Source organism: Peromyscus leucopus, chromosome 20 (genome assembly GCF_004664715.2).
Source record: "Peromyscus leucopus breed LL Stock chromosome 20, UCI_PerLeu_2.1, whole genome shotgun sequence".
In the NCBI taxonomy this organism is placed as follows: Eukaryota; Metazoa; Chordata; class Mammalia; order Rodentia; family Cricetidae; genus Peromyscus; species Peromyscus leucopus.
Genome location: NC_051080.1, coordinates 23,227,366 through 23,249,267, shown reverse-complemented (window position 1 = coordinate 23,249,267; position 21,902 = coordinate 23,227,366). Strand labels below are relative to the sequence as shown.

The following is a 21,902-nucleotide window of genomic DNA, read 5'->3' as shown; positions in this document are numbered from 1 at the left end:
TCTGATAGCATTATCTACAGATAGAAGGCTATCTAGCTGTAATTACTTTATGAATATTTTAAACATTTTTGAATCAATGTACATATGAGTATAATGAAATATCTATACTTATTTTTAAGCTATTTGCAACAAAAAAGGAGTAAGAGTAAGAAGTTCTTGATACAATTTATTTTTTAAATTTAAAGTATTTAACATATTTTATTCTCTGGGAATTTTATATGGATTAGATATATTTTAATCATATTCACCATCCACTCCTCCCAGATCCATTCCTATTCCCTACACCCACTCCCAACCTCATGTCTTCTTTTTTCCTAGCACAATTCCTGACACAAAGGAGAACCTAAGTAAATTTTGTCTATTATTGTCATAATAGATCATCAGCTTAAAGATGTAAATATCACAAATTAGAATAAAATATATAAATACCATGAATATATATTGAACATAATAAAACAGCATTCATCATATTTGATGATACCCCAAATTAAAATTAGACTTTCAGGATTTGACTTAATAATATATTTACTAAAGGTAGGTTATGAGGGGTTTTGTCTTTTGCCCAAATGACTCATTAAAGTAATACTAATGGCATTGCTGGCTACAAGTAAAGAAACTTCTGGGAATGCACACTATTCCCTTCCGCCCAGCTACTAAGCAATTTCCACTAAACTTTCTTATCTAATTCTAAAGGAAATAGGAGAAACCTCTAGGAACTATCATGCCTGAAACTAAGCCCATTACATCACCTGCATTTGGAAATATCTACTATTTATCCCTGAGATAAAAGGACAAAATCATGAAAGGGTTTTTGAATGAATTATACTAGCTTTTGCAATGCTATGCCATGCCATACACACAGAGACCTATCAGATTGGAACTGTTTTCATGTCATAGATGTGAAAGTGAGACAAAGGTTAGCTATGTTTCCTAAACTACACAGCTAGAAGTGCACATGCAATACACACCAGGCCAACTGGACTCAGATCCACAGTGGGAGTCACGAACTACATTATTAACTCTTCTTGTATTTGAAATTACGCCTGTGGTGGTTTGAATGAGAATGGTTCACATAGATTTGTATGTCTGAATGCTTAATCCCTGGTTAGAAGAACTATTTGGGAAAGATTAGATGGTGTGATTTTTGTTGGAGGTACGGCCTTGTTGGAGGAAGTGTGTAACTTGGGATGGGTTTTAAGGTTTCAAAAGCCCAGGCCAGGTCAGTCTCTCTCACTCTTTGCCTGCTGCCTGTGGATTAGGATATAAAGGTCTCAGCTACTGCTCCATGGTCATGCCTTTCGGCTTCCTGCCATTATGATCATAGGCTAACTCTCTAAAACTGTAAGAAAGCCCCCAATTAAATGCTTTCTTCTATAAGTTGCCTTAGTGATGGTGTCCTTCACATCAATAGAACAGTAATTAAGACAATGTCTAAACAACAAAAAAATCATGTGATTCTGATAGTTTTCAGTAAACTATGGGTGGGAATACAAAATATTCACCTAGGCTGAATAACTTAAAGCTTCCCCAAAAACTGAAAATATAAAGGAAAGCAAAAATGAAAGACTATAGCATGCTATTTTCCATCTTTTATTTAAAAGTTATGTTCAGGACAGAAGGAAATGAATGTAGTGAGAAGAAACAATTCAGAAGTGGGCTAAGGAGGGAAACATAAATGTTGGTTTCATAACCAAGTACTAGGGAGAAACATAGTATATTCAACAATAATAATGGGATATCTGAATGAATATATGCATATATATATATATATTTGAACCCTTAACTCATATGCAAGCATATGTAAAATAACTCAAAGTAGATAACAGAACTGATTTCTTAGAAGAAATCTTAAGGGTAAATCCTTGACCATGGATTAGGCAATGGTTTCTTATAAAGGAACTGAAAGTACATAAGAAAAAAACAAAAATACAAAAAAAAAAAAAAAAAAGAACCAGACTTCATCAAAATTAAAAACTTTAGTGACTCAAAGCAAACCGTAAGTAAAGTATAAAACAAACTGCAGAACTAGGAAAAGAAAAGAAAAAAAAAAAAAAAACACTGCAAGTCGCTTATCTGATGAAGAACTTGTATCAAAAATAGATGACTTTAAAAAGACAATCTAATTTTAAAAATAAGGATTTGGATAGACATTTATCCAGAGACATGCAGAAAGCCTATAATACCAAGAAGCTTTAAGGAAAAAAAAAAAAAAAACAATGAAACACCATACTACATTCTAATTTATCTATTCATCTAACCATGGATATTAGAACTTTTCCACTTTTTTGGCTATTTTGAACAATGGTTTAAAAATCTATGCATAGACATAGGATTTCCACTTTGGTGATATATGCTAAACAGTGAAATTGTTGAGTCATATGATACTACATAACTGTTAATGATAAATTAGATATAGCTCAATAAAGCTCCAGCTTTTGGAAAAGCAATAATGTAAAACAGTAGTATACAAAGTTAGCACTGTAATGGGCAAGTCAGAGAAAATTAAAACGGACAGGAATAGACTCATTTAGAGGCAGGTTTTTCACGATGATAGGTTAATATCACAGATTCTGTAAAGACCAACAAAAACACCAGAGATAGTGTGTTAATCACTGTCTTCTGTATGGGTTTTCCAAATGCCCTGAATGGGAAATTGCCTTCTGTCAGAATCACTCTACATACACTAATTAAACTTAGTAAGAAAATAATAGCTTTGCTTACAGAATTTGTTCCAAGAACTTGAAGCTTTGGTTCCCCTGATTCCAGAAGCTTTGCTACCATATGAAGGAAGCTTTCTACAAATGGTTTGATGCTTTGAGAATGGCAGGCCATAAGAAGCTGGTCCAACGCCTCCATAGCAATTAGAACATACCTAAATTAAAGGATATACAAAATCAAAGCATTGCCAGCATTCTTAATTCTTCTGAATTTTTCTAAGTAATTTTCACCAGAATAATTAGGCCTACTTAAATGCAAAGAACATAGAAAGTCAAAGTAAACTAAGCAAAAGCTAGGTTTAGATGTACACATCCTCAAGACAAAGTGCACCAAATCTAGACTGCTCTACTCATTTCCTCCTGGAAACCTCAGAGCTATTGTGACATTGTCTTTGTGTAATCTGCCTTGAACACCATGAACACTTTCCATGATTTTAACCATATTTATTTGTACATGTTCTAAATAGTTATTATAACAATTCATCTGTCTCCAATATAATTTACTTATATTTGTAAGTAAAATATTTATAAATTATATTCATAGATAAAATCATGCCAGCAACTCAACTACAGAGCAATAAGGGAATAGCTCGATAAAATTCACTTTATCAATCAACAGCTTTAAAAGATTTTATATAATTGCCGGGCGGTGGTGGCGCACGCCTTTAATCCCAGCACTCGGGAGGCAGAGACAGGCGGATCTCTGTGAGTTCGAGGCCAGCCTGGGCTACCAAGTGAGTTCCAGGAAAGGCGCAAAGCTACACAGAGAAACCCTGTCTCGGAAAAAAAAAAAAAAAAAGATTTTATATAATAAAATTTAGATTCCATTTTAGTTAACTTTTATTATCAAACTGCCTGTTCAAAACCACTGACATGTCCTAAGAGGTGACAAAGCAGAGACACAAGCCAATGTGTCGCTTGGAGAAGCAAGTACTCTAAGAAACTAGGGTGATAAAATTTCACAATAGAAAGTATTTTCAATGCAAACTGCAAAGCTGTAACTTTTCACATAGAGAAGAGTCAAGATGGGATTTCTTTATCAACAGACTCTGGTGCAAATGGGACAGTCCCAAATCAGGATGCTTACACCTTCTGGACTCCAAGATCTAAAAGACTTCAGTGAAAGACTGAAGCAATGTCAAACCTGCCTGGAAACGGGATCTTGTTTGTTTTCAATTTAACACAGCTTTTTAAACACAGTATCACACTTTTAAAACTATTTTCCATTAGAAGTGAAGGAAAGTGATGCTAAAGCTGGAGGCAATGGTTCATAACACAAATTCCCACATAAAACCTGAGCCACAGGAAAAATAAGCTGCAGCAACTATAGGGGTCTCATACTTTTCTTTGCATATTGTTAAAGTTTTATCTTCTGTATATTGTTTTTGCCTGACTACCTGGCACAAAAATTTACAAGACAACTTCGCTTAGAAATAATCCTCCAAAGATAAGTGATTATTAGCAGTACTTAGTGTTTTTACCCAGAACGATGTCTGACAACATCCCTGCTCAGCCTTTCTGCCAGATAGGCACCTATTCGATCGAGCTTCTCTGGTGCAGACACTGCATAAAATGTCAGTTTCTCCATATCAGCTTTAACAAGGCCATCCTGAAAATAATAACAAATACACAATCATTTTCTAATTTATTTATTCATTCAAAATGATGCCTGATTTACATCTCATCTTTGAAGACTGTAAATTAATCCACATTTATGCTGAAACTTTTAGGAATAAACTCTTTTGTGCTAATATTAAAAATTCTACATACTGAAGACATTTTAAAAGCTGAAGAATTATCCCACTAAGGCAAAGCACTTAAAGGACCTCACAAACAAAAACTGTCTCTAGAACTTTCATTTGTAGTTAAGTAGCTAGCAGTAAGTAGACTATGAAGTATGTTTTACTAAAACATTTTCCAACAAAATTTGCTTCAGTTTAAATGTTTTGAATGTTATGTACAGTTGGTACTTTTTCTGTCTACAACAGTGAACATGCATATAGCTTTCTCCCCAGCTCCAGGGCTTAGGGCTGAACCCAAAGTAAGAGGCCTAGTAAGAGGTCAACCAAGAAGGTAAATCCCAACCCCGACATAGAGCTTTTAATTATTCAGAATTTCCTGGTATCATAAAAATCTGTTGTAATTAACCAATTAAAATATATTCAGAACTGTGTTTAATTAGTATGACAACACATCCCTAATGAGGGCTTATCATGTGGGCTATGTGTATCTTTTCCATCTTCTAAAGATGATGCCAGTGACTCTTTTCGTTTTTTTGTTTTGTTTTGTTTTGAGACAGGGTCTCTCTATATAGCCCTGGGTGTCCTGTTACCCACCATCTATATCAGGCTGGCCTTGAACTCACTGGGATCTGCCTGCCTCTGTTTTCAAATACTGGGATTAAAGGTGGGCACCACCATACCCCAGCTCAATGGTCCTTCTTCTTATCTTAACACAAGTGAGTCAACAATCACCCTTAATTTCTTGGTTAGGTATAGTCTAAGTAACTATGCTTATGTCTATTGGATGGGGTGAGAAGGGAGATGGGAAGATATTTGGATGATGAATCTACAATTAATAAGTTTGTAAGTCTGTGTTCTCATCTTTATCTGCCCCCTGACAGCCTCTGGCTGTCTCTTCAGTGAAGCTACACAAGCATATTTTGTACCTTTTCTATTTTGCTAAAACCTGTTACTCTGCAGTCAGACTGCAATTCTGCTGTGCATGACTTCTTTTACTCAGCTTATCTATCGTCTAGTAGTAGAGGTACTTTGCTCTAGCTCTCAGCTTCCTCTAAACACCCTTCACATGCCTTCTCCAAGGTACCCTCCACAAGCTCTCCAGAGATGGGTTGTGATGTTTCTATTGTGAGGAACATCTTTTAGCTCATGGTACTTATCTATGCTGTTATACTTTGCCATACAGTCATCTCATTCATTAAACAAATACTGAGTGCCAACTACATACCAGGCACTATGACAGAACACCACAGAAGCCATACTCGGCAAAGAACCGCATTTGCTCAGTGAAAGCTCATGAGAACTGAGACAGGTCCTACAAATTGCATCCATGAAATGACACATAGTAATTATAGGAAATCATTTATTTGTCTCCAACTTTTTAAAGGCAGGGACTGGGGCACATATACTTGTGCATCTAAGCACCTATTGTCTGAATCATTCTGAATGCATTGCAAGATGCTTGTGTTCAATAAAATAACAAATATGACAAATGAGTTGTGTTTACCACATGCATGTAAGGTTCATGGAAACAAAAAATTCTTTTTGTAAGCATTCCTCACTTTACCCATTGTCAGCCCCATTATAAGTGTTCAAAACTCAGCACTTAATATAAGTTATAGAGAATGATTTAGACACCTTGGCTCATCTTCACATTTCTCCATACTCTGCCCTCTACCTATGTATCCCATACTTCTTGCGAATACAATAATCTGAATATTCAGTCTATTTGTGGCCAACAATTTAAATATCCACTATACTCTATAGCTAGGCAATAAGAATTTTCATTTGGATAGTTGATCAATTTGTTTTTACCTTGAACACATCTAAATTTCCATGCATTGTTCTCTTTCTTCTTACTTGCAAGAAAGACACTAATCTCCATTCCTCTAGATGTGGGCATTCTTCAATGTTTAGCAGAACTTACATCCTCTCAGAATGCTTCCCAGAGAATGCCACACACCGTGATACTTTCTTGCATTAGAGGCAAAACTATTAACATCTGTACTTTATTTACTAATTTATATATCATGACTTAATATTTAATATGCTTGATGTGAGTCAAACTACTTAAAAGCAAATATCATATCTTACAGGTTTTTTATATATCACATATGATCCAGGTTTTTTTATATTCCACAAATTATAACTGGCAGCCAATAGTATTTATGGATAACTTCCAATATGCAGATAACCACTTAAATAGGTTTTAATCAAAAGTAGGACATATCACCTTTAAATTAATGTTAACATAACCAAAAGACAGTTGGTTGCAGAAAATTAAACAACTTCCTGGAAATCAATTTGCAAAACATTTTATGTCCATTTATCAGAAACCTAAGGAACCTTAGAAAAGCTAAGTATTGTCCAGCAAACCCAGGGTCCCTAAAAGCAGCCAGACTCTCCTGTATATTTCAATTGATTTATTAAATAAAAAGAAGCAAGTTGGGGGAGTTATTTTGGCTTTCTGAGGCAGGGTTTCATTATGTAGCCCAGGCTGACCCCAAACTCACATTCCTCCTGCCTTAGCCTCACACATACTGTGAGTATATAATCACATACCACCATATGTCTTAGGGCTTCTATTTTTGTGATAAAATGCTATGACAAAAACAACTCAGGGAGGAAAGGGTTTATTCATTTTCTTGCTTGTAGTCAAGAATTCTGGGAAGTCAGGGCAGGAACTCAGAGCAGGATCCTAGAGGCAGGACTGATAGAGAGGCCATGAAGAAGTACTGCATATACTGGTTTGCTCCTCATGGCTTGCTCAGGGTGTTTTCTTATGCCATCCAGGACCACCAGCCTACTGGTAGCAATGCCAACAGTGAGCTGGGCCTCCCACCTCAATCATCAATCCAGAAAACGTTCCATAGGCTTGCCTAGCCAATCTGGTGGGGGCATTTTCTTAATTGTGGTCCCCTCTTTTCAGATGATTCTAGCTTGCATCAAGGTGACATAAAGATAGCCAATACACCTGGATAGACATGACTTAAGAAAAAGGCCAACAGCTTCTCTCTACAATAGTCTCTCAATATCCCAATTCTCTTTTAAAAGAAAAATAAAAACCTATTCCTATTTGCTCTTTGGATCTAGGTTAGATTTTATTCCCATTGTCTTTCTTCTCCTAATCCCAACTGGCTATTATTCTGATCTATTCAAGCAGCATCCCGCATTTCATTTCCTTATCACACTTCCCCCAGTGTATTAAAATTGCTGGTATTCTATCTACATGCTTCTTGAATGCAGAAACTATTCTCCGTTTACAGTTGCATCCTGAGTACACAGTATATGGCACACAATCCCAAATGTTTGACTAAACCATCTCAATGAAAAAGGACACCATACATCTATCACTTCAGATTTGTACCTAACATCTGAAAAAGGGAAGCAAGCAAGGGTCATGTGAAGATTAAAAGAAAAGTACAGCAGTTTCACGTGATGAGATGTGGAGAAAAAAGAAATGAAATGAGGGAAACCTTAAGGAGGTCAGCAGGGGGGCAGAATGGGTCAGCAAAGAGAAGGATCAGTAGATGTAGATCAAATTACTTTTGGATCTTCAGGGAATATGTTGTCCACCAGGCGTTTGTAGCGAGGACGCAGAGCAGAGCAGCAGCAACACACTCCTGTTTTTTTAAAAAAATAAAAGAGTATAAAGATTAATAAGGTAAAATGACCCAGTAATTCATGTTTCTGAGTACTCACTGTCCATTTAAAGATAAGTTTAAACTGGCAGCAAGAGAAGTCATGCAAATTAAAAAAATAAGGAAGTTAATTTCCCCCCTCTTCCTAAAAAACAGCAGCTGCTAAGACTGCATAAACTTATATACCTCCCACATCAAATTTGTTCTGTTAAGTAAATTCATGGGTCACATCTGTCTTTACCTCCATCTGCCTACCTTCAATCTTCACCTGTGTGTCTCACTGCAGCCATATCAGTGGCCTGCTATTTCAGTTAGAAGCCTCTCCTGTGTGTTCCCTCTGCCTAGAACATGGCCAACTATCTCACTCCTCATTTAAACCTTTGGCCACCCTCACTCTCTTCTACTTTATTTTGCTAAAAATCGCTTATCACTCAACATAACTTTCCTAGTGGTTATCATTAGCCCCCCTTCACCAGAGGAATATAAGCTCAGAGGAAGGCAGAAATTATTCTTTTGCTCACTGATAAATCCCAAGCAACTGGAACAAGACACAGTAGGCACTGAGGTATTTGTTGAATGGGTGTGTGCCTCTACCTCAGCAATGCCTTTGTTGATATACTTTCCACTTCTGCACCTAGTTTAGAAGTCACAGCTACCTGTACCTTTTTCTACGGCTTCCTAGCTAGTTTCCTAGTCTCCTCCTGTGGCTCCAACACAGGGATGATAAGAATAGCTTATTTTTAACAATATCATTACACTGATGCTTTCAAGAGCTCACTGATAATTGATTAAATACATAAAATTGCCCTAAAATTTTATAGTGTCCTTCAAACCCATATACTTCCTGTTATTAACTATTCTTTATACTTAGCATATGCCAAAATTGCTTAATTTTTTAAATGGATATATTCTAGACTGAAAATATGTCAAAAATAGATGAGCTTTAAAATTAAGATGCAAATGAAACAAAGGCTGCAGAATCTGTAACAAATAAACATTATGTCTGTCTTATAAATCTTTCATAGAAACAAGACTAATAAATAGAAAAAGGCATGAATGACCTAGGAGACTTCACTCCAATTCTTCTATGAATGGGTACATGACTTGGGTAAGACACTTCAGTTTTGACTGATGTGGATCAATCAGTTTTCTTATCCTGAATACCAATAACTTCGTAATAGTGGCCTTGAGATATTATAAAATGATTCCCCTAATTTATGAGCTGAGGTGGAAAAAATCTCTGTCACTGTGCATTTACATGTATTTAAAAACCAAGACAAGATAAAAGAGAACACTTTAAATAGAAGCAGAACCTCTGCAATTGTATCAAGTAATATTAAATACGAAGGAATTTTCCTGAAGATCTCAAATTCTTTATGAAGTATGTGCTATTTAACAAGTGTCAACTGAGTGTTCAACACAGGCCAAAAAATAGTATAAAGCTGAGTCCAGTCACTGCAATAAAGTGAGACTATCAAAGCAATGATGAAACAAGTCTAGAGTTGTTGATCATCTGAAAATGATCTGTCTCTCATCCTTCATAATCAGAAAGCACTGTGTATGCATCACTTAGCATTCCTAGCAAACAAGGCTTGATTATCATCACTACTTCATAGAGGCAAGAGTCTGTAAAGTGGGGCTGGAGAGATGACCTAATAGTTAAGAGCACTGGCTGTTCTTCCAGAGGATCCATGTTCCATTCCCAGTACCCACATGGTGGCTCAAAAACCATCTGTAACTCCAGTCCTAGGGATCCAACATCCACTTCGGGTCTCCACGGACACTGGACATGCACATAGAGCACAGACACATATGCAGGCAAATACTTATATAATACTTAAAATAATAATATAAAATTGTAAAGTTAAAAAAGTCTGTAGCAAAAGAAATCAGTAACTTGGTCAACAGTTAATGGCTGAATGAATCCACTATCTAAAATTAAAACTCCAGGCTCTTCCCTACACCACAGATACAAGAATCATAAAAAGTGTATCTTTTGAAGAATTTATAACTGTCATAAAAACAGCAAAAAAAATTCAGCAATATATACTGCTTGGTATACTTGATATTAGTAAATGTTATTCACTGTTCAAAAGGTTTTTCTAATAAGAAAAAAGTTCCAAATAATCTAAATACTACAAAGTTAAATTTTTAGATTAACATAAAAAATATCTGAATAATACTTAGACCCCCCCCCAGAACAAAACAATCATTTGAGTACTGGGGAGAAGGGGTACAGATAGCTAAATTAGCACAAAGCAAAAATCCTATTTCTAATAAATAAATTAAAACCAAACGTGTACCACGCCACTGCAGCCATACTGACACTGAGGTGCTTGTGATAATGATGAAGCCAACATTCTGGTGAGAAGACTGAGGCACACACTTGGCCAGCACTAATGGGAATCAAATACAGTGAACTCAACTGGTCCTGGCAAAGGCCTGCCAGTGGAGCCACACACAGCTCCTAGTGCCTTAAGGGTCCTGTGTATTGCAGTATTACCTGTGAGAAGATTCTCAGCAAGCTAACTTTGCTTGCAGGGTCACTTTCTGATAGTGCTCACTGATATTGAGAGAGCCTGAGAAGTAAATTTGAATTTGGGCTACAACCAATAACCCTGGCCCTCAATTTCAGGAAGCCTAGACCTACAATGACTACATATGAGAAAAAGAGAAAAGTGCAAAAGACATAACCAATTACCCAGTCACAAAAGTGACTTACCTTACTACACCTAAGTTCTCTCCTTGTATAAAGATGACTTGACCATAACTATTAATTAATTAAATTGTATATCAAGCTCTTAGTAAGGAAGCATTTAAGAAAATGGTAACTACTATTAGTGATACAGTGAAAGTAGATTCACAATAAAGGTAAACAGGAGGAGATGGAAAGTCTTTTAGAGAATACTAAGAACAGTGTGAAGCCTTTGTTGTGAATGAACCATCAGTACATGTCATACAACGTTCACAGCACCTTTCAATTATGAGTAAGAACAAGGAGGGGAACTGCTATGTTCAGAACATGACCTGTACAGCACTGCACTCAGGACTTTACAGCATAATCACTCACTCCTCTATCAAGTCCCAGAGGTGGTTATTACCTACAGCAAGGAAGTGCTCACAGAAGCTGATCTGCTCCAAACTGCAGAGCTGGTAAGGGTGGAAGACACTGCAATCCCAGTCCAGACCTGATGGCTTCCAACAGAAACTGCTACACTAATTCAAGTACTATTTGAAAATGAAATGCTCCCACTTTCTACAAATCTTACTGTAGTGATATGTATATGTCACAGGTAAAGAATGCACTCCCACTTTAGGGAATGAATAATCACAGAGACTTTCTCAGGAAAGCCTCAAACAAACACTTTCCAACTATTTATATAAATGAAAACACACACACACAAAAAAGACATAGGAAATTAGCTCAAAAATTTCAATTTACTCAATTACATAAAAAGCATTATATGGTTTTTAAAAAGTGTGGCAATAAAAATTACAGAAGCAATTTTCTAAATATTCAAATAAGAGAATACTGTATTTATAAACACGGCAAGAACATGTAAGACAAAATCACTCGACCTACTCAGGTAAAGACATGTGGATGACTCCCCTGGTGAAGTAAACTCATAAGGTTTCTCCAGCTCGGCTGCAGGCACCTGAACATAGTCCTTCATGTTGCGAGACTGTTTTCTAGTCCATCTTCCTGCTCCGTGATCCTGTTGCCTGCTGTTGAGGAAGTACCTGGTTCACTTTACTGCTAATTAATTAACAGAGAGCAGAGTGCTGGGGCTTATCTAAGTTCTTGATGACATTAAATACAAAGCTATCCAGAATTCGATAATATCCCTATCAAATTCTGCTAGGACCAATTAGCCTTAAATAAGATCTTAAAATAATTGTATTGCTACTTCAATAAAAAATGTCTTTCTAGAGTTTAAGTAAGAAAAACGAGCCTACTTGTACTCCTTTTCCTTAAAAGTCCTTCCTCTTACTGATCCTAGCTTCTAATCCCTGACAACAAACTCACTCAAGCCCTAATAACACACTATTTGAACTCCCCAGGGTATTATTTGTAAAAGCAAAGACAATATGAATAAAAACAACCAACAGCAAAACAAAAATGTCAAGTAAATGGAGGGCTAAAAAAATATTAATTCTTTGATTAATTTAATTTGGCACATAAAGAAATAAGAGCAAGGAGAGGCATATGGGAGGCTTTGGAGGGGGAGGAGGGGGGATATGTAATATTATTTCAAAAAATAAAAGAAACAATTTTAAAAAGCCATTATTTTCTTTGTATATGTTCAGAAGGCTCAAGAGGAATAGCTATACTAATGGGAAATGAAACTCAAGCACATTAGAAATGGGAGATTATGACTCAAAACAGAACCAGAGTGCTGGAGAGATGGCTCAGCAGATAATAGTGCTTGCTGTTTTACTGTTTTAAATACAAGCACCTACATAACAAACTGGGTATCCTGCACTTGCCTGTAACCCCAGCTCCAACAGGAGAACATATCTTCCAGCCACCTGAGAAAACATAAGGCCAGGGAAGACCCTGCCTAAGAGGAATAGGCACAGAATGATAGAGAGGACAATAGATGTCCTCTTCTGTCCTCTATGAACACGCTCACACTCCCACATATCCACTTAAGGATGGACACACACACACACACAGAATGAATGAATAGATAAATAAATAAAACACAACAGCAACAACCAAAGCAAAACAGGGCCAGGTAGCATATCCTCGTCTGGTAGTGTGTGGACAATTTGAGTCTTAGGGAGTAAACAGGAAAACTACTAACTACTTCTCATTTCCAGGATGACAAAATTAAAACACTTGTTTTTGTTATTGTGCTGTTAAACAGTAACTAAACCTTTATCTATCAAGTGTTTTCAATTCTTATATGTAATATATGAAGAATTCACTGACATTTAAAGGCTATTATATTTCATGGCTTTTTGGTACATGTTCATGTGCATATATGGGGGGGGGTAATATGTGTGTACAGATCCACCTATATGTCCATACATGTGGAGGCCAGAGGACAATTTCAGTTGTTGTTGACCTGGAGCTGTCTACCTCTACACCTTTTTTTTTTTCTTTTGAGACAGGGTTTCTCACTAGCCTGGATGCCACCAAGGTGCCTAGAACAGCTGGCCAGCAAACCCCTATGATCTTCCTGTCTCTGACTCCCTAGCATTAAGATCACAAGTGCACCACATCTGGTTTGTTTTTTTCCTCGTTGATTCTTGGGATCAAACTTAGGACATCAGGACTGGTGAGGTGGCTTAGAGGTTGGAGTGTATACTGTTCTTCCAGAATGCCTGAGTTTCCTTCCTTGCTCCCATATTAGGCAGCTCACAACTGTCTCTAACTTCAGTTCCATGGGATCCAATGCCTCTGGCCTCCTTGGACACTTGAACGTATGCATACACATTCCCACAAAGACACATATACAGAATTTAAAATAAAGTAAAATTTCTTTAAAAAAAAAAAAAAAGACTCAGGACATCAAGTACTTTACTCACTGAGCCTTCTTGTCAGCCCTACAACTCATACTCTTCAATGGGAAGGGCCACGATCACTGTCCATTAGGCTCTACTTCCATCATGATACCTATACCACTGCGCTTATTTGCATGTCTATGTTTACATGTCTATGTTTACCAGTAGAACAGCAATCCCTCAAACTCATGGTGAACATTCTGGCATAAAGCAGGCACTGACAAAAATGTTATTCACCAAATGAACAAGGACACAAAGTTAAGAAACTTTTAAAAGTGTGCTTAATATCTGTTCCTTTAAGTTGTTAAAATGAAATCTGTAATGATAAAGAAACCTTCTCCCTACCAAGTACCACCAAATAAATGCCAGATAACTATAGTTTCTCCAATGAACAAGTGACTCTGAAAACTGACTAATTTTGATGATAAAATTAATAATCTAGGTAAAAAGAAACAAACTTATTGGAAGTTTTAAAAACTTTACCACTTTAAGATTCCCCAGCTCAGTGGTACCCAAACCTTTTAGAAAAGACTGCTTAGACTAGTCATTAACTTACTGTCAGAACAAGACGTTTGCGTCATGCAATCAAAATCAGTAATCTTACAGTCCTATTCACCATGTACTTTTCCAGTACACCTCTTGCTCTCTTGTTCTGACTATGGCTGCACCTGTTATGACTGTACTTGAACACACATGCCACATATGTAAGAACAATACTCCATTAAGAATAAGAATTACAGGAATTAAAAATGTAACCACCCACTTGACCCAGTGGTTAAAACTTAAGTTTTAAACTGAGACTCCTGAACATGTGAGGACAAGAGATATCCAGTTTCAAATGGAGCACGCAGTTATGAGGGCCACAGAAACTGAGAGCAGAAAGACAACACTTCTGACTCAAGCGAAGCAGGGGTCACTGAGGAACTTCAGCTGGAACACCAAGGCTCGGTGAAGAATGGGCAGGACCGAGCTCCAGGGACTTGTGAGGCAGTGAAACACAACTGCACAGAAATAGAACAAGCAGGAATGCAAGTGTGGCCCAGGAAAAACCCAAAATGCATACTCTAGAGAGTCATGGCCTTGAAAGGAACACGTCCCAAAGGAAACATGGAAAGAATTTGGTGACTAGATTCGGGGTCAAAGGAGAAGGAAAGAAACAGTCTCACCTTCAGGAGTGTGTTCCTTTCAAAGGGATTTTAATCCATTAGGAGTATTTTATTACAAGGCTTTCCACATGTAATTATGCACCACCTCTCCTGTAGGTCTCAATTTCACCACTCAGTTTTTATTCCCAGACCCATAAATCTTATAGGTGGAAAGGACAATAGTGCAGAGCATGAACTAAAGCACCAACTCTGTTTAGAAGATGGCCTCCAGGGCACCGCAATTCTCTGCTCTACAGTAGGGCAGCACGGATAAAACTCTGCATGCTTGCTTTCTCAAACTATTCTGAGACAGAGACCATGCAGTTTTTTAAGTTAGCTTTTCTTCTTTAGTTAGCCTGCTATTTATCTATGTCCAATAGCCTTCCCCATATTATTGCAATTCTAGTAACACAAACAAAAATATTGGGCACTAGAAATTCTTCTGTGTAAAGGAAGTCAGCATGTGGATTTCTATCTACATTTAATTGTGTTGTATAGTATACTTATTTGACATTTTTAAAAATAATACTCAGCAGAGGTATCCAATGACAAGAGAAATAAAACACTGAATAATCCTGACTTCTAAAAAAATAACACAACAGATTTTATTTGAAAACTCTCAGAAATCATCATTTGGGAAAAATTAATGGATGTACTAAAATCAGAAGGTAGAACTTCTTTCTCATTTTATCTGATACTACCTTTGTCTGAAAACAAATATGCAGGGATCCAATGAATGATACAGAAACCAGAGCTGTGGCCAGAACAGAGAAGCCACCAGTCTCTGCAGGACCCAGTGCTTGGACTGTGGCTCACTAATTCTGAGAGCATATCCCAGGACCCTGAATGTCACAGACCATCTTCAAATATGCTTGGGTGGCCGTCATGGCAAGGAAAATATATTGTTTGCGTCAAGAGGTAAGGGGATGGTTAATTTCACTGTGTGTGTGTTTTTTTTTTAATTTGCAAGTTCATTATAATAAAGTTTTTTAAACAAAATATGTTTTACAAAAGAGGTAAGATTGCACAGAGCTGAAAAACTAAAATGGCATGATAGTTGTATGTGCGTGTAAGTGTTTACAATATTAATGTCCTTTACATAATGTTAGCAGCACCGTTGGAAGGACTAAAAGAAGTACTAAAGTGTAATTGCTTACAGAGTTAAGTAACCAGTGGCTCTTCTCTCTCAACCAAACCACTACACATTGCAGAGCTGATATGTTTAAAGAGAGGAGGTAGTTCTGTAATTATCTACGAAAGGATGGGAACTGTGACTTACAAGAAAAACAGGGGAATGGCAAAGGCTATAGAAATTTTATGTTGGAACTGAGAAAATGAAATATTAAATACTGAAGCACCTATTTTAGTCTCTAAGAAATACTGGCTAGCAAAAGAAAGAAAGGAAGGAAGGAAGGAAGGAAGGAAGGAAGGAAGGAAGGAAGGAAGGAAGGAAGGAAGGAAGGAAGGAAGGAAGGAGAGAAAGAAAGAAAGAGAGAGAGAGAGAGAGAGAGAGAGAGAGAGAGAGAGAGAGAAAGAAAGAAAGAAAGAAAGAGAGAAAGAAAGAAAGAAAGAAAGAAAGAAAGAAAGAAAAAGTGAGGTGAAAAAGTGAGGCGAGGAAACTACGCATTAGCTTTAAAAAGAAATTTAATGTCCAGTTAGGGCAAGCTGGAAAAAAAACAAGGATAGCTCCTTGTCTTTGGGTATATATCAACATGTTTGTTTCTCGGAAGCTCTCTGCTGGAATTTAGCTTTTAACTTCTCAGAGCAAATTTTGATAAATACACAAAATCTCAATGTACCCAAAAACATAGCTATTGATAACATTTAAGATAAAAGCCCAAGTGTATGCTGGTGACAGCTTTGCCTTTATTCAACCTGCTTACAAGTTATATATTCCTATAAAAGACTCATAAATTCTCACCCAACGAACGTTCATGAGGCACACAGAACTTGACAGTTTCCTCCCCATCCCTGGGATTACAAATCCATATTATTATATATGGCTGTTTTGATATAGGTGATAGGGACAGAACTCAGGTCTTCATTCTTGCACAGTGGACATGTTACCATGGAGCTATCTCTTCAACCCCACTTCAGGGATTTCTGAAGTGGTCTGTATGTAGTACATGGACATATGCTAGTAGCTCAGGAATTCTCATCATTTCAAACACACTATACAAGAGTAATAACTTCACGGACACAGTCTGAACTTTCCACAGCTCTAAAGTATAACTACTTTAACAACCTTACAGAGAAAACACAAAAATGCTCATACAAAATAAAGATGCTAATAGCACTTCTTATCAGAGCATACTTAACATTGAAGGACTACAAAATGCCCACATTTAAAATGCTTGCATTAAATTCAAAATATCCATCAACAATGATGTTACACAGTCAATGACAAAGATGTCCCTTAAGTGCAAAACTCAGGATTTCAAGGTCTGAAAGGAATTTAGTATTGTGAGCGGCAAGAGGGTGTTACTGATAATTATGTTGGTATTAGTGGCACAGATTTTGGCCATCTTAGGCAAACAAAGACCTCAGATTATCCAACACACTCTTTTTAAATACTGAGATATTCCTAAAGGCAATGAATAAAGTATTCAAATTTTCAGGCATGCAAAACAGTGAGAAAAAGGATCAATAATCCAGCCAGGACTGAGGAAGACAGAAGATCGAAAAGAAACCCAGGAAACGAAACATGAGACATGTAAGCATGTACCTTTAGTTTTTCTAGTTTTTTCCAGTATACAATAACTACAACCATAGTATATCAAATAGAACAGTAAGCTCTGTAGGAGGCTCATTATTAGAATTTTGTAATTAACATAAAATATCTAATGTTCAAGGTATTACAGCAGACAAATGTAAAATGCACAAATAACTCATACAAGTGGTTCTTAATATCAAGATCCTAATAACATATCCAGACTGTAAGAAACCAATTTTACAGAAAACAGTAATTCCTTTGTTATATACAAACGATAGAAAGAAAATCACACAAATGGCTGTATTTGAATTCACCATCAGCCTCTGGTAGACTTATATATTCCTAACTATGTGGGTCATTCTATCACACTCTCAACATCAGCACATCTCCATGGTACAAGTGCCACCACTTGTACCAAGTGTATTTTTTCTCTTCTGGTAGAAGTCACCCCAGCATAAACCCAACCACTGCTTCCATAATACCAAGATGCTTCTCTTAGGATAGCCTATCAGCCACTGAAGAACTTCCTGGAATATCTTCAAAAATGAACAATTGTATCAATATCTGAGACAAGATACCGGAATTCCTATTTCTAAAAACCAGTTCCACTTGCACCAGGATTACCATGTACATTCAAATCGAAAGGCACCAGCTATAGAGAATCACTTAGCCCTTTGAATCACAATGTAAAGAATTCAGCATCTGTTTTCTTATTGACTTTTATTTCAGGTGTCTTTATGAGTTGTATAAAGTTATAGTACAGTTGTACTAATCAAATCTATATTTTAGTAACTGCATTACATAAAATGTAACATAGTGACAGAAACAACAAATGTGAGCACCAAGAACATATTTGACAGAAGAAGCCCACAGGGTAAAACTCTGTCACCAAAAAAAATACCCTAAGGCATGGTTGCTGAGATCTCTACAACATTCGATTTGCCTTCAGATGCAGGCAGCTCACCTGCCTGTGAATACATTTTCTGAGCAACTTGATGGACATGAGTATCTGACACCTGATAGATTCTCACTGGAAATAAATCGGGTGAGGTCCTAAATAGTCTTTAAAATCTCAAGCTCAGTAGTACAAATAAAACAGAATTATGAACTGGTACTTTTTTGTATTTTTCTTCTTAAACACAAGCAAACATTTGAAAAATTCCTCTTTCCTAAGGTTGCTCTGGTTTGCTTCTCTGTGCTTTCAAATATAGTGTCTTAGATTCACTGCAGTCCTTGGGTTCATTTTCATGTAATGCTGGAAGAAGGGTTACAGTATTTGAAGGAAGACTCTACTTCCTGTTCCTGTCTGTTCTAGAGAATATTCTGCTATAGTTTATGAGGGAAACAATTGGTTTTCTGGTGAGTCTAATGGAGTGCCTAAAAGTAGGCCTGCCTAAAGAACCTTCAGTACCTACCAGAACTGACATGTACAAAGTACCTAATGGCCCAGACTGTAAGTTTAGTATTTATCTATTAAACAGATGAACTCTCAAAGGATTTTTTAGATGCATACTCAGCAATTTGCTCTCCCTGCTTCTATGTGATGAGCCCAAGGTTAGAAGACTCTTTGTACATGGCTACTGTGGGGTTATAAAAGTCTCAGTCAGTGTGCCTTCCTTGAAAAACTCTTGTGTATGGTTTTAAAAGGCAGGTTTTGGAGGGAAGTTAGAACGCCTGATGATTAGCAAAGGTGCCACAATGGATCACCCTATACTTTTGCTAGCAAGAGAGCAGGTATTTTTGTATTTGTACCAGATTCACTTTAATATTTATATATTTTTTATTTCTATATTCTCAATTGTTCTAAACACAGAGGAAGAGTGGGACCCCGCCATCTTCTAAAACTCAAATGTGCCTCAGAAATAATTTTGAGTAGGAAAAAAACACAATTTCATTTTTTGTATATGTATGTTATACTTTCATGTACATGCAGGTGTAAGTCTTCTGCTGTCTTTTATTGCTCTCCTCCTTTTTTTGTGACAAGTCTCTTGATGAACTTGGACTTCACCATTTTAGCTACAATGGCTATCCAGTGAGCCCTCCGGACCTGCCTGTCTCTGTATTCCCAGAGCTGGGATTATAGACGCCACACACTACTTCTGGCTTTTATGTGGGTTATGGAGACTGAACTCAGGTCTTCATACTTGGACAGCAAGCACTCTACCTCAGCCATTTGCTAGCTGCACAAACTTTTAGTGATGCCTATAAAGTCCCAAACACTAAGCTAGATTTAGGGAAACATCAATATATGCCACAAGCCCTGGCCTTTACTAACACATAATCTGTTGAGAAAAGATGGACTAGGATACAGAAAACCCTGAAATGGCAAACATCTTTTAAGAGATGGTCAACAGAGGAAGAGAAAAGGAAGACATTTGAAGAATGAGGAAGAAAACTATAAAAGAATTCCGTTGGAGAAAACAAAGGACAATTAGAAATCCTACACTTTCTACAGAAGTTACATAGCAATAAGATACATATTTTTAAAAATAAATGCTAGGAACAATGAAACAAAGGCACAAGAAAGTAAAAGCATCTAAAATTGCAAAAAACATAGCAATGTGATTTTCCAGTAATGTTACTTAACATTTCAAGATGGTCTAACTACTTTAGCCATAAATAAAATGGATAGTTCAGAATACCTAAACTGAAATTCACTGTTCTAGAGGCTCTATATATGACAAGGAACAAAAAGTGATGGTCACGTAGTTTATACAAGTATTACTTACTAGCAACAATGATCATAAAATGATGCTCATAAACATACTATATTGTTATTCTATTCAGTTTTTAGTAAGATAATAGACTCCTTAAAACACAAAACTTTTTAACACTGCATTTTATAGTTTGGAGTGAATGCAGAAAGATACAATATATGGTAAGAATGATACACAGCAAAAGAAAAATTATACTAAGCATCTGAAGGAGAAAACAAAACAAATAATATCTACAGAAATCCCACTCTTCTGCTGGCATCAGATGCTGAACAGATGACAAAACCAGAGATTCTTCCAACAGGATCAAGCTGGGGCACTGGTCTAGTTCTAGGTTTTGTTCTAAGTACACACAGTAACAGAAGTTCCATGTTTAAATTCTAGACAGACATTCAAAGAACATTTTAACTATTTCATGACTCATCAAAGAAATCAAAACAGACTATGAAGTAGCTGCTCATGCAAGCTATCAGAAGACAGTGTATCTACAATAGTTGCCACACTGCACAGAAATATAAAATATTTTAAAACTCTAATTATTAGATGTAATTTTTCTCTGCCAACAGACAATTTTAAGACTATGGTTAAAGAATTACTGTAAATAATGTTTGAGAAATCATGATAAGGATCAAGACAGGCAAAGTCTCCAGGGATGAGAATCCATGGGGCTTGTGTGGCCTCGTACTTTCATAATTGTCTTTTCTGGTTATGTTTTATCTTGCTTTGGGGTGTGAAAGAAAGCTAGCCAGTAGGGATGATGCTTCCAGGTCAGTATCAGCTTAGTATCTCCATGTTTTATGACTCAGGAATGTGGTGTCTTGAAAAATAGGATCTTACTGTCAAGCTCTAGAGGGAACCATGAGGAAAGTATATAGAAATGATTCCTACTATATAAAAACTAGTCTGACATGGTGTTGAATGCCTTTCAGCAGAGGCAGGTGGATCTCTATGAGTTCAAAGCCATCCTGGTCTATAGACTGAGTTCCAGGACAGCCAGAGCTACACAGTGAAACTCTGTCTCAGAAAAAAACAAAACAAATAATAATAAAAATAATAATTTTAAAAAACTAAAAAGTATAACTCTATACTGGTTCTTGATCTTCATGAGAAAACCATTTAATATAACATTTTTTATGAACCAAGAAGAACCATCTGAATAGCAACTCTTATCAAGATATAATAATTAAAGTAAGAGAGACTTAGAACACAAGTTAAATATCAAAAACGTTAATCATTATGCCACAGGTTTTGAATTTTTAATTACAAAAAAAAAAGAGAAACTTAGTAAATTACTAATGCCCATTTCAAAACTTGTTTACCTTTCCTTGCTACTGGTACTCCTTTCAGTAAGCCACAGGCTGCTGCTCCCTAGCAAACCAAACAGTCACAGTCTGGTAGAAAGCAGTTTCCTGCTGTGTGCCAAGAGGTTAAGTAGAGGGTTCAACTCCTATCTGATATGAACTCCTGCTTCTCATTTTTTATGCTTTGATACTTTCTGAACTAACCTGTTACACAGGCGAAGAGAAAATCTACTATTCTTGGTAAGCAAAACACTTTACACTTTACACTAAAACTAGATGAATGATTAAGGTCCAGATCTATACTCACAATAACAGCCTTTTACTCTTCACAAGTGAAGTCATCCGAATGTGGTTATTTCCCATTTGTAAACGGAAAAGAAAATTATGTCATTTCCCTGGATACCTTAGAAAAGACTGAATT

At 36.6% G+C, this 21,902-nt stretch overlaps 1 protein-coding gene across 4 annotated transcripts in view; it reads right to left on the bottom strand.

The window, feature by feature from the left end:
• Positions 1-21,902, bottom strand: part of Efr3a (EFR3 homolog A) — an 89,627-nt gene that overhangs the window by 48,713 nt on the left and 19,012 nt on the right. For 2 of the 4 annotated variants that reach the window (XM_028876022.2, XM_028876021.2), the window contains exons 2-4: positions 8,003-8,079; positions 4,199-4,326; positions 2,722-2,872 (exon numbers count right to left, since the gene is read on the bottom strand). In XM_028876022.2, coding sequence (XP_028731855.1) covers positions 2,722-2,872; positions 4,199-4,326; positions 8,003-8,079 — 356 coding nt within the window. Of the gene's footprint in view, positions 1-2,721; positions 2,873-4,198; positions 4,327-7,932; positions 8,080-11,680; positions 11,824-21,902 lie in introns of all 4 variants that reach the window. The other 2 variants (XM_037197510.1, XM_028876023.2) reach the window with 2 other exon arrangements.